Source organism: Osmerus mordax, chromosome 9 (assembly GCF_038355195.1).
Source record: "Osmerus mordax isolate fOsmMor3 chromosome 9, fOsmMor3.pri, whole genome shotgun sequence".
Lineage (NCBI taxonomy): Eukaryota > Metazoa > Chordata > Actinopteri > Osmeriformes > Osmeridae > Osmerus > Osmerus mordax.
In genome coordinates, this window is record NC_090058.1 from 16,441,675 (window position 1) to 16,455,756 (window position 14,082).

The 14,082-nt window shown below is 51.4% G+C and overlaps 1 protein-coding gene across 2 annotated transcripts in view; it reads right to left on the reverse strand.

The window, feature by feature from the left end:
- The window catches only part of slc25a21 (solute carrier family 25 member 21), a 128,341-nt gene that overhangs the window by 74,952 nt on the left and 39,307 nt on the right, over positions 1–14,082 (reverse strand). For both annotated transcript variants that reach the window (XR_010877399.1, XM_067243002.1), the window contains exon 4: positions 5,723–5,806. Coding sequence is in view for 1 of the 2 variants with exons in the window: in XM_067243002.1 (XP_067099103.1) it covers positions 5,723–5,806 (84 nt within the window). In the remaining variant the exon portion in view is untranslated. The remainder of the gene's footprint in view (positions 1–5,722; positions 5,807–14,082) is intronic.

Genomic DNA, 14,082 nt, shown 5'->3' on the forward strand with positions numbered 1-14,082 from the left:
GAGAGAGAGAGAGAGAGAGAGGGAGGGTGTTTGAGAAAGAAGGAGAGAAAAAGAGACAAAGAAAGGCACTAAAAAAGAGCATCAGGAAAAGTGAAACGGAAAGAGAGGAAGAGAGAAAGGGGGGGAGAGAGAGAAAGAGAGAGCATTGGAGAGTGTGTATTGATATTAAACATGTGTGTGGACAGCAGGACAGTGTAGCGTGACTCCAGCATGGGAGATCCTGCAGCTCTATTGTGGAAACACAGAAGTCAACTGAGATGTTCTGCACAGATTAGGTCCGGGTGCAAATATTATTGTTTCCCAAAAAAGAAAAGAAAGGTGAATAGCTCTTAGCAGCAAACAGCCAACCACTACAGCGCCAAAAATACATCCTGGGGCAAATTACCAAACCACATATATCAAATGACCAAAATCACTCTGTTTCATCCACAAACGGAGATACATATCAATGTGGCCAGGTGGTTGGTAACTGGATGATGCCAGTGTTGTTCCACGTGACATGGACAGTCAGTGTGGTGAATGTGGCTGTTTGCCTTCTGGGGTTTGGAGCGATCGGAAGGCCCTGTCCTGTTGTTTCTTTGACCATGCAAATGGTGGCCACTGATTTCCTGGGTGTGGTCAGTGTGTGGGGGCCCTCGGATAAGAAGGAGAGGTTGGAGTTAGCTACAGGATCACTAGAGGCACCAGAGTGGCCCTCATTTGACTCCTGATTTGATTTTAAATGTAAAGTACACACTAAGTCCACTTTTGGCTTTCCTAAACAAATGTCCTTCCAGATACAGAACTTGTTTGTGGCCAGCTGGTGTGTGTGTGTGTGTGTGTGTGTGTGTGTGTGTGTGTGTGTGTGTGTGTGTGTGAGTGAGCGAGTGAGTGAGAGAGTAGTTGAGTGTGTATGTATGTTTGTATGTGTGTGTGCAAAGGTGCATCCAAGTCATTTGTCTTAGATTTTCATAAAACCTTCCTTTATTTAACAACTCTAATTTTTCTAATTAAGTAATGAAGAGTGTTTTATTTGACTGTTTGACAAAATGACGAAGATGAACAATAAAACAGATCATTCACACTTATTTCCTTCCTTTATACATCTTCAAAACCACAACCAGTGTTTATGGTATTGTGCTCTGGGTTGCTTTGAACAGACTGTTCCACATTACTATGACTAAACCATATCAAATTTGAAGTGGGTAGGAAGAATCTGCCCCCCCCCCACACACCCCCACACACCCCCACACACCCCCACACACACACACACACACACACACACACACACACACACACACACACACACACACACACACACACACACACACACACACACACACACACACACCAGTCAACAACCAGCATGCTTCATCTGCAAACATTGCTGTTTCCCCTATGATTGTTGTCACCTTGACGCTGAGAAAGGCTAGAGAATGACTGGTCAGGCTGCACAGGTCACCCACATCACAAACACACTTCCTGGAGGTGAGCTGTGAGGTGAGGTGACCTTTCTAACCCCAAACCAGGACATTTGACTCAACAGAACTGTCCAACGACGAGGACAAGAATGAGAAGAGGATGACGTGAAGAAGAAGAGGAGGGCTTGAGGAAAAGGAAGAATGGGACAGAGACATGGGGGCGATGTTGAGCGGAGAGCTTCAAGGAAGAGCCTCTGGAGATGGTTCGCCAGCGGTCATTAGCAGCTCGTGTGGCGTCACACGTCCATAAATATGGGCGGAAGAGAAAGTTCTGTCAGCCAGGCAGTTTTTCAGCTACCACACTGAACCACTTAGCACCTCTTCACCAACCCTGCTGCAGGCCAGATCAGACACTACAGAGATAGCTGCCTCTGAGAGCGAGAGAGAGAGAGAGAGAGAGAGAGAGAGAGAGAGAGAGAGAGAGAGAGAGAGAGCGGGAGAGAACCCTTCATAACAACCCTTTTACATTTCAGATCAGAAAGAACTTTGCACAGGTTCCAAACAGCAACACATCATTGCTCTCAAAGGGCCAGTTGCAACTACGATGTAACGATGTTTACGATGTAAAAACATTGTTTAGCTGTAGCTTTTGCGAACATATAGTCTGCTGCGATTGCAGTACGCTTTTTAATTCTTGGACAATCTGCTGTTTTTCTTGAAGGCTAAATTTGGCATATTTATCTCCGTGTTTGGTGTCAAAAGGCCGACGGAGATTGTACTCTTTAACGACTGACATCGCCTCATAACACAAAATCCATACCGGTTTTTCTCCTTGAAGCACAAACATGTAGGCTATTAGCTTTCCCATCTTTCTTGAAACTGCCTTCTTCCATCCAGGGTCAGATGCAGCCTGCTTTGACTGGGGGTGCTGCAGGGGCGTAACCAGGGGTAGGCCCAATTTGTTCTAAGGCCTACCCAAAAACGAAAATATCCCCGAAAAATTATGCACCGGTGCACATCGCATAGTAAATAAGTAAAAAAAACGGAAAAGATGCCTATCCATATTTTTCTAGGCCTACCCAAAAAGATTATTCTGGCTACGCCCCTGGGGTGCAGTGACAATTTCTGGGGGGTATCATGATTACGGAAAGGGATCGTATTTTTTATATTGATACCATTTTTTGCTGCTTATCGATCAAAGTGTTAATCAGGCACAGAGCCTGACGTTGTGAACATTCGGGGATTAGCCCAAACCTAGGACGTATTCTGGGTTTGATGTGATGCTAGGTTAGCCTGGCTCTGCCCTCCTACGTACTTCCGCTCAATTTAGATTTAGCTTCTGTACTAGGTCTGGCCATGAGGTAAGTAAGTCAGATGTCTCAGGTTAATTTTCTACCGGCCAATCAGCGAACAGAGGGAGTGGCTGAGAACAATGACGTTGATGTTGTGCGCTAGTTTGTGTTGTAGTTCCGTAATGGCAGCGGAGAAAGATGCGAGCGAAGCCATTTGGTCCGTTGTGGCAACGCTGCCGAATATCCCTAAGCTAAAGCCAGAGCAAGAAGTTTTGCTGAGTTTTGTTGGTGGCCATGATGTTGTGGCCATCCTCCCCACGGGGTTCGGGAACAGTTTGATTTTCCAGCTACGGCAGCTAGCTCTGTTACAGTAGTGGTGAAGGAATTGGCGAACGCTAGCGTTTGGTTATGGCAGATCAGAGTGGCTTTGGGCAGATCCAATAGTCCAACAGAGTACCCGCCTACAAGGAAGTCAACGCTTGTACGAGAGTCTGGTTAGGACCAGGCTAATGCTAGGTAGGGATTTCAACAAATGCGAGCGCACACAGCGTGCGAGTGAATTTTTTTTGCCTTCATTTGAGCGCAAAATAGCTTTTTGAGCTTTATGTAAAATAAACATTGCCGTTTTCCAATTGGTAAAACCTTAGTGAAGTGAAGGTGATGTCTTTATCATTTCTGTCTCAAAACTGTTGTCAGGGGAAGCAGGAACATACATCTACCTTGGCTGAGTACTCAAACCAAGTTCGAGAGCTATACAAACTTGGGTTGAATGCCCGAAGACCTTGGCTGAAAGTGCGCATGGGATACGTTTGCTATGGTGACCAGACGTCCTCTTTTACCGGGACATGTCCTATTTTCGAGACCTAAAAAATGCGTCTCGCAGGGATTCCAAAATTGTTTGGGATTTTGCCTCGTCGTATATTTGTGTTTCTCTGGGTCTTTCACAAACTATTAGGCCCTTACCAGTTTTGGAAAAGGTATCTCCCTTACGTTCCACCTTCTTGCGCAAGCTCTGACTGTAGAGAGAACTGTCATTGTGATCAGATAGTGCGGCATGCAATACACGACCACCACCCCCCCCCCCGTCTCCGTCTCCGTCTCCCTGATCTGGTCACCCTACGTTTGCAGAACCAACTGCATTGGAGTGCTGTCACTCAAACCATGCTCTCCTTCACCCACAGTTAAACTTGGAACTTTGCACGCTGTAAAGCAGCGTAGACTTATTTCAATACACCATTTAAGCGTCCGCTGGTCTTGAGTTTGACACATGTGGATTAGCGGTATCACAGTGCTATAACCCTAATCAATAATTGCTACGTGCCTCATTGGAACGTTGTATCTATGTCCTACAGCCAGCAGACTGAAGCTGACACTTCCTGGGAGTGAAGCCATTCAGAACGCAGATGATCAGAAACACACACAAGAACATCTCCTCGTCTTTCCCCAGTCCAATCAAGAGAGAGGAGCAGAGGAGCTTGGGTTTCTGAGAGAAAACGAGGGGCCCACAGTTAGTTCTCTGCTGCCCTGACATGAGAAGTTTATTTTTAATAATAATTCCACAACAGTGGGCCCTTCTACTATTTGTATAAGTTATAACTAAGTGGTTTGGTCTGGAGATGATCTACTGCTTGCTACTGCAGAGTGATTACCGCTTCTGCCAAATATACTCAGGGTGATAATCACTGTACAGCAAAGAAGAGTCTCTGAGGGTTCCAGGAACCTGCCTGAGTTTCAAACAGTGAGATGACAGACTGTCTCATGTTTGTTGTCAGGACAGGTCACATTACCGTTTCTGCTTGGTTATTTAAGTCACACCCTGTAAGTTCCTCAGAAATTCACTCATGCCCAAACAGACGTACCCACACCAAACTCCTCCACACACGAACACTTGCACGCAAACACACGCACGCATACCCACACGAACACAAGACGCATACCCACACAAACACACACAAACACGCACGTGCCCACACAAACACACGCACGTACACACACACAGGCGTGCAGGGAGAAGACAGGGCAGGGGCAGCTAGCTGCGGAGGACTTCAGCCTGTCACCACACGGCCTCTCGCGGCGCTCAGTCACACCTCACAGCAGATCTATTTTATATCCGCTATAAAGCTGTCGCCTGGCCGTAAACAGATGGAGTGGTGTGCTCTCTCACCTGGCTCTGCAAACTGTCACACAGACCTGTCACACGGCCACGCGCAGACGCCGCGCGCAGACACCCGAGCCCACAGGCTCGAGAACAGATGGAGCTCTTCTGTACAGTTCTGGAACAGAGGAGGTTCTAGAATAGAAGGTATTTCTAGAATAGGTAGGGCTCCACAATGTAGTTCTGGAATAGATGGGATTCTGGAATTTATGGTGCTCTACAAAATAGTTTGAGTAGATAAGGTTGTAGAATAACTGGGGTTGTAGAATAACTGGGATTCTAGAATAGATGGGGTTTTGAAATAGATGGGGATAGATGAGGTCCTAGAATAATTGCGGTTCTAGAACATATGACGCTCTACAATATAGTTGTAGACTAGATGGGGCGCGGGACGGAATTCTAAAATAGACAACCTTCCATTCTTTTCACTTCCCCCGAATCATCTTCGATGCTTTCCAGCGGAGACTCCTTCGAGAGAGAATTGCGCGGTAATTCATTCCAGACAAAAGCAATTTGGGTTCAACAGATTGTCATCCCGCTACACATGGTTCTACATACAGGGCTGGGGCAGACATGCAAGCTGAGCTGAGCTGGCTTGGTGAAAGTGACACCCCCAGCCATCCAGGTGCTTCTCTGGGTGTTATTGCTCGACACAAAAACAGAGATATGACAGTGGACACGGAGGGTCACACTCGCACACCTGTCCCAGCGGAGCATGGGGGGTGTGCATGTTAGACAGCAGCGTGAGGCAGGTGAAAACACAAGGCACTGACAAGGTTAAACAACATGCTCTCCTGATATACACCTCCGACGGTTGTTTGCATGTGTGTACGTGTGTTTTTGTGTGGGTGCGTGTGTGTGTGAACAGGCCATACCCCTCGTTGCGAAAGACAGTCCTGAAGCAATCTCCCAGGTTCTTGTAGCTGTGTGGTTCACTGGTCCCTCTCTGGATCTGAAACCTACAACACAAGCACACATCAGCAGAGAGCACTGACTACCAATCAGCAACACAGGAACAAACATTCCGCTACTACATATTTCCTCTCTTTCCCCTCTTCTCTTCCTCTCCTTCTCCTCTGCGTTCCTCTCGTGCCCTATTCTCTCTTTCCTATTCCCTCTCCTCTCATCTCCTCTCCCCTTCCCTCCACTCCACTCCTACCAGCAGTCCCTCCAGCCCAGAGGAGAACTCAAACATTTACTTAACCCAGCTGATCCAATTAGCCCACACAACTCCCCAGGAACAGGCCTTTAGTAGCTAGCCGTTCGCTGGCTAACACGCTAGTAAGCCCATTGTAACAGCTCTTCAGATACGTGTAAATGTTTTATAAGATAGAAAGCAGTTGGGTCAGGGGGGTTCTGTTGTAGCAAACATGCTGGTTACTCCCTTATAAAGACAGCCAAGATGTGTGTAAATGTTTTACATGATAGAAGGGATGGTGGTGAAGCGCCTTGTGTTACCTCCATGTATGAAACGTGGTATGTAAATAAACTTTGATTGTTTTTTATTGGGTTGACAGTGGGGCTTATGAGCACACTAGTTGCTGTGGCAGTGTTTTACATGATATGACTGGATGAAGGTAAGCAGATAGCTGGTGGTGGTTGGGGTGGGGTCGAGTGTATGGGGGGGGGGGTTGCTATGGTAGGCTTTAAAGGGATTTTACTATGTAGAAGCCTTCGGGGTCTGGCTATATCTTCTAGGCCAATGAGGAGAAGGACAGCAGAGAGTGCCTGACCAATGAGATGACAGAAAGCAGGAGAGGGCAAGTGGAGGAGAGGAGAAAATGAGAGGAGGAGAGGGTGAGAGAACAGGAGGACAAGAGAAGGACTAGAAGACAGAAGGAGAAGAGAGAAGGAACAGAGGAGAGGAACAGAGGAGGAGAGGAGAGAACGGGAGAAGAAGAGAAGGAGTGGAGAGGAAGAGAGGAGAAAAGGAATGGAGGAGAGGAAGAGAGAAGGTGAGGAGGAGAGGAGGAGGGAGAGGGACAGGAGAAGGATCTTCTCTTCATATGGCTCTGTCAGGTCGCGAGGTCAATACTGAGTAGTCCGTGCGGGTGCCTGATGGGCCAATAAACGCCCCCAGGATCCAGGGAGGGAGGCCAGGGAGGGAGGGGGGGGGGGGGGGTTAGTGGGGTGAGAGGCCTTTCATATCGGCAGCAGATTAACATCTTACAGGGGTGTCCCCAAAATGCTTTTTTGTCGATTCCCAAATAGCTTGTAACCCCTGGTTGAAACCCAGTTAAAACAGCATAATAAATGGACATCCAACAGCATATTAAAGCAGCAGAAGAAAATAGTTGGGGATGGGGGGGTAGAAGGGTTAGGTGGTGGAGAGGGTAAAGGTGGGGGTTGGGGGGGGAGCACTGAGGGTAAGGGCACAGACCCGAAAGATTTAAGACCAGTGGGGCTTGTAAACAAAGTCAAATCTCGCTTAACGAAAGGCATATGACTCCAGGGTCAAGGATGGAAAGAGTCCTGTCCTCAGTCCTCCTCCCCTCCTCCGGCTGCCCAACCCCAACTGGCCCAAGGAGAGAGGGGGTGGCCGGGCCACGGTCCGGTTCCAGACCCCTGACTCCGGCTCTGACCCAGGGGTCATCTCATTTCCTCATGGCCCTCTCCTACCCTGTCATAAAGCCAAAAAGCCAGGCTCAGGGACGCAGAGATAATGGGGAGGAGCAGAGGGGCCCCTGGTGGTTGGCTGCTACTGTGGCCCTTACACGTCATCCTACACACACCGGCAGTGCTAGCTGAACCACAAGCTGGACAAGGCAGGGTGTGGAGGGAAGCTAAGCACAAGACAGGGCCTGGCGGACATGTTTAACAGGAGGAAGACGCAGATAAGGAAGGCCGTGTTAACGCGACCCAGGCGAGCGGTGAAGGGCCCAGGCCTGCTGGTAAAACAGAGGAGATGGGGATGGTCCCGGCCTTGGAGCCAGCTCTCCCGGTCGTAAACACAGTAGACAGAGGAAACGCTGCGACGCCCTGGGGCTTCTTTAAAACTCCCACAATCCCCCTCGGCCTGCTCCCACACACTGCCGAGATACACTCGGAGGTGACGAGATGCGTGAGTTCATCAACAGGGACGACGACCCCCCCCCCCCCCCCCCCCCCCCCCTCCGCACCCCCTCTCCTCCCCTCGTCCCCCTCCAGCCCGTCCTGGTTAACTGGCCCCGCGCGGCCCTGTAGCTGCCCAGGTGAGGGTGAAGGCGAGGGCAGGTTCGAGCTTCTGTGAGCGAGACATGCACTCACGGGTAAATAACCCCGGAGTCTGGTCTCTCCAACTAACCCCTAACTCCCTATAAAAGAGTCGAGTCTAGCGGAGCCCAAAGCAGACCCGGGGTAGATGAAGGCCGGGGTAGCGGCCTAGCGGCCCCATTCTTTTGTATTTTTATAGACAGGAGAGTGGTGTAAGAGGGCCAAGCGGGGCCCAGGGCCTGGTCTCCTCCCAGTGCCAGAGGTAATGGGCTCGGCCCGGCCCGGCCCGTGACCAACCAGAGGTCGTGTCACCTGGGAGGGGAGGAGTCTCTGAGGTGAAGGCCAATAATGAACGGTGTAAAATGGACCCCTCTGGGAACGGGTGGCAGTTAAGGGCCCGATCAAAAGACACAGGCCCGCTCTAAATGGGCAGGCCGCTCTTTTAAAGAAGGCGTCTTGGACGTTCTTGCCTCGTTAAATGTGGGGGTATTCCCCCTTGCAACACCCCTGAGCAGGGGTGGGGGAGGGCGGCACCTGTGAGCATGTGACGCGTGCTCTCAGGGAGCCTGTGATGCGTGCTCTCAGGGAGCCTGCGACGCGTGCTCTCAGGGAGCCTGTGATGCGTGCTCTCAGGGAGCCTGCGACGCGTGCTCTCAGGGAGCCTGTGATGCGTGCTCTCAGGGAGCCTGTGATGCGTGCTCTCAGGGAGCCTGTGATGCGTGCTCTCAGGGAGCCTGTGATGCGTGCTCTCAGGGAGCCTGTGATGCGTGCTCTCAGGGAGCCTGTGATGCGTGCTCTCAGGGAGCATGTGATGCGTGCTCTCAGGACTTCCTGTGATGCGTGCTCTCAGGGAGCCTGTGATGCGTGCTCGCAGGGAGCCTGTGATGCGTGCTCGCAGGACTTCCCGTTGCTGCGTTCGTTACGTTCAGGACGCGAACGCTGGCCGCGTGGCTCCTCTTAGGAATGCTTTACCGGCCGGGAGTCTGGATGGGATGTGTGCCTGTTGGTCAGTATCTGTTTGGCTCTCTGCAGAGCTGTGGGCCTCGCCAGCTTACACCCTCCTGTGTGACTCAGCACAGGAACACGCACCAGGAAAAGAAACAATATCACATGACAGACAGAGGAAAGAAAATTAGATAAATGAGTGAGAATAGAGAGAGAGAGAGAGAGAGAGAGAGAGAGAGAGAGAGAGAGAGAGAGAGTGGAAAAGAGTCAACTATACCTCATATTAGTACATAAGGGACTCCAGGAGGCAGCATTAAAAGGAAATCTATTTTTTACAGCCAGACAGTTAATTTTAATGAGCAGGATCATAAAGATGGCAGAAGTCCACTGCATCAGTACATGAGCTTGAGAGAAACTCCAACTTAAATGATCCAATATGGCAGAAGGGGCATCCAATCATATCTTTAGAAGGAGCATCCAATCACACATCTCCACAAGTGGCGGCCAATCGCGCCTCCAGCAGCGGCGGCCAATCAGCCGTCAGGCTGAGGGAGAGACCAAACAAAATGGCTTCTCTCCCTTCCAATAGCTTCTCGACTCTATGAATCACTGTGTCAGTGTTTTCTTTTTGTAGTAGTCAGCAATACATGTAGGAGCCTGACTGCGACACATAACTACCAGGAATAACAGTCTCTTCACTCAGGCAGCCTTTCTGTTTGATGATGATCTCAAGTGATGGCATACTGTGTGAATACGTAAACTGAGAAAATGTAATAACCGACCAAATCCCATTCTGAAATCAAATACATCCCTTACCTTGACAAACGGTTGTGGGAGGGGAGGATGATGGAGGAGGGGTAGAAGGGTGGAGTGGGACAGGGGGAGGCCAATAAAGTCCTGGCTTTAGAGGGAGAGAGATAAAGAAGAGATGATGGGAGATGGAGGGGGAGATGGAGGAGGGGAGAAAGAGGGAGGGGAAGCGATAAAGCATTGGCGCTGGTGACCCGGCAGGTTGCCTGGGCCTGGTCTGGGCCGGGCCAGCTTGGGTTTCAGCAGCACCACAGGCCCACTGGTGCCAGGACAAGCCCGGTTATGAAGCAGGGGGACAGGGGGACAGAATGGCGTGCGAGGTGGGGGTGGAGGTGGTAGTGGTGGGGGATCGTTATATGGCTGTTACAGAGTCAGGATCCCCCCCACCCCCGCGCCCAACCCATACTCCCTCCCCCTCCACTGGGCTCCTCTCACAGATAAAATAAGGACTCTTGTGCCCCCCCTCCGCCCCCCGCCCCCACCAGGATGCAGGGGCAGGCCAGATGCTCCTCGTATAGAGGATAGGGTTAACCCCTGGGATGGAGGACCACTCAGCTGGACCACTGCAGAGCAGGAAGAGATGCAGAAAAACAGCCTGATGAGACTGGGGGCAGGGCAGGGTTAGGCCAGGGGTGGGTTAGGGTTAGGGTGGGTTAGGGCAGGGTTAGGCCATGGGTGGGTTAGGGTTAGGGCAGGGGTGGGTTAGGGTTAGGGCAGGGTTATGGAAGGGGAGGGTTAGGGAAGGTTTTAGGGCTGGGGTCGGGGGAGTGCTGGGCCAGGGTTAGGGAGGGGTTAGGCCGGGGTTAAGGCAGGGTTGAGTGATTACAGGACTGGACTAGGGCAGATACTTGAAAAAAGATATTTCATATCAACTTCCATGAGGATGTGCCCATGTTTGGTTGAGTCCAGTCTGGTAGCAGACGGCTGCACTGGACGAGCAGCTAAGCTCAGGACAGCCAGCGCTGGCTGCGGCGGCCCGGGACACTAACAGCTACTTTGATGTGAGGAAATGCCTCAGGATTAGGGAGCGTCTCCAGTCAGCGGGCGTCTGAGGGCAGTAACACACTCCGGTCGAGACAGGAGGCAAGTGTGTTTCCACGCTGAAACCTGAGACGGCGCATAACTTCAGGCCCTGTTTCTGCTCCTAGCCCCCTGCCTCCTCGCTCCCTGCCTCCTGCCTCCTCGCCTCCTGCCTCATCCTCATGCATCTCCTCGCCCGGTCCCACACAGACCAGTCCAGGATGAAACATGGAGGACATTAGCCATGTCACCAGGCGTCCCACAGACGCTGGAAACAAATGAGTTTTCATCAAGCCCTTTACAGCTCCTTTAAAACGGCTCGTTTCAGCTCTGTGGGACATCCTTCTCTCTGTAACATAATGCGTTTGGGCGGCTGAGACACCTACTTGGACCAGTTCTGTTTAATACAGGGTCGTAATATGCGGTGGCAGCAGGAAATATAACTAATATTGCACATCCAGGAGAGCTACAGTGTATACAGTACAGTATACCACATGTACAGTACTGTATGGAACATACTTGAACAGTGTACCACAGTATAGAATGGTATAGGGCCGCATAGGACCGTGTGGCATTTTCACCGCGACACAACAAAGACCTAGACACGGGTTCAAATTCCCCCCTCCCCTCCCCGCACAGCCGAGACAGGAGGCCCCGCACCCACGGTGCCGTCCCCGTGCATCGTGGGAGCACCCCCCCCTCGGCCTCCGCGCCGCGCGTTAACCAGGGAGCGTCTGCCGGAGAGGGGCTGCAGGACGCGAGCGGCGCTGACCCGGCCGGCTGCCTGCGGGGCTCCCTGCCCTGCTGTTTGAGGGCCGTGTCAGGGATTCCTCCAGAGGAGCACCAGGGTTCAGCTAGCAGTCGGGGGTGGAGAGGATTGGAGAGGAGGGGGGCAGGGGGGGCATCCTCTCACTGACTGTCATCCCCTCCCAGCAGGACAGAGGCCATCATCTGTCAGGGGCCATCCTCAAAGTTCGCTCTCCTGCCCCCCCCCCCCACCCCCCGACACACACACACGCTTTCATGTGTGCAGGGATCAAATGGAGGCTGTGTTGTCATGGTGACCGCAGGGAGGAGGGGCCAAGGTTGACTCCAGGTTTTTCTAATCAGGCTGAGGACAGAGACACACAGAAACACACTCAGGATAGAGACACATTTAGAGACACACTCAGAAACACACTCAGGATAGAGACACATTTAGAGACACACTCAGAAACACACTCAGAAACACACTCAGGATAAAGACACATTTAGAGACACACTCAGAAACACACTCAGGATAAAGACACATTTAGAGACACACTCAGAAACACACTCAGGACAGAGAGTGAAATGTTGAGTGAGATGTTGAGAGGAGATGTTGAGTGAGATGTTGAGGAGATTTTGAGAGGAGATGTTGAGATGAGATGTTTAGTGAGATGTTGAGTGAGATGTTGAGGAGATTTTGAGAGGAGATGTTGAGATGAGATGTTTAGTGAGATGTTGAGTGAGATGTTGAGGAGATTTTGAGAGGAGATGTTGAGATGAGATGTTTAGTGAGATGTTGAGTGAGATGTTGAGAGGAGACGTTGAGTGAGATGTTGAGTGAGATGTTGAGTGAGATGTTGAGTGAGATGTTGAGAGGAGATGTTGAGTGAGATGTTGAGTGAGATGTTGAGTGAGATGTGTGAGGCTGAGGGAACGTTTGAGGAGAGCAGGGCTAGGCATCGGAAAAGGGGAGGAGTCAGACGGGAGATTAACACAGTTGCTCAGCTGGCATGTGCGTGTGTGTGCGTGTTTTACATGTGTGTGTACGTGTTTTACATCTGTGTGTATGTGTTTTACACGTGTGTGTACGTGTGCGTGCGTACAAACACAGGGGGAGGAGCCTGGTGTAACAGGATTCCGACATGAAGAGCAGTGCCTGAGCTCTGGGCTGCTCTCTAATGAGAAGGGCTTGTGATCAGAGTCAGATGGCGGGGCCTCAAGCACGCTGCCCTCCCGCGGGCCCTCGCCGCCCGACACCCTTTGTTGCCTCCAAGTGAGCTGAGACCAGGCCATGAACCATGTAACTTAGGTGGTTCCCAGGTTAATGAAGAGCAGTAACTCCAGAACCACTGTCTCTGTGTCTCGGGGGCCGAACAACTCCCCCCTTCCCCACCCCCACCCCCGCCTCCACAAACCCATGACCCCCCCCCCCCCCACCCTTCCCCCTCCCCGTGGCGAGGGTCAGGGTCAGGGGCAATTAACTGTTTACTTTGTGTGAAATATACTGCGGCCAACGCACACTCCGCAGTGCATGCGACGTTGCATGTTTGGCGCGTCTCCGTGTCGCGTCCAGACTCGTTGGACCATGTGCAGTGGACAGGCGGCGAAGGAGACCGTCGGTCAGGATGATGAAAGGTGGCCTGTGGCAGAGGGTGTGTCTCTGCGGGAGGCTAGATGTGGTTGTGTCTGGGGGGGAGGAGGGGGGTTGGGGTCAGAGCTAGGCTGATGGAAGTAACACACTGTGTGGAGCTAAGTCAAAACAGCGTGGGAGAGGTGCAGTCTGAATCATGGGATGACAAGGCAACCAGGCAGTCTGATGCAACAACTGGGTCACATGACCCCAATGAGAACGTCTTCTCCAGATACCCCCAATGGGCCACATGCTTACCTGAAGAAGAGCAGGAAATGTTTCCTGAATCGTTGTAATTATATAATCTCTCTAACACGTAAAATGAGATTGTAACCGGCCATACTCCCAACCCCCCACTCCCTCCCTCCCTCCCTCCCTCCCTCCCTCCCTCCCTCCCTCCCTCCCTCCCTCCCTCCCTCCCTCCCTCCCTCCCTCCCTCCCTCCCTCCCTCCCTCCCTCCCTCCCTCCCTCCCTCCCTCCCTCCCTCCCTCCCTCCCTCCCTCCCTCCCTCCCTCCCTCCTACATACACTCAGGACGGAGACCTCATTTGGAAAAAGAAGTAAACATGAACTTTTAGTTATATATTTTTTGTCAGGTTCCCCCTCCAGAAAAAAAAATCCCTTTGATACCGTGTTGGCGGCTTGGTGGAAAAAAGTACATTTACTCCAGTTGCTCCAATTTGGGCCAATACACATTAAAGCAGGAGCCAGGCCCTAATAAGAGCCATGCATGAGAGGGGAAGAAAGAAGGAGAGAGAGACAGAGTGAGAGAGACACACAGAGAGAGAGAGGGGGGGGGAGAATGAGAAAAGAATAGGAAAAAAGAGAGGAGAGAGTGAGAAAGGGAAAGAGAAAGGGAGAGTGAGAGGCTGGGAGAGAGAAGGAGAGAGAG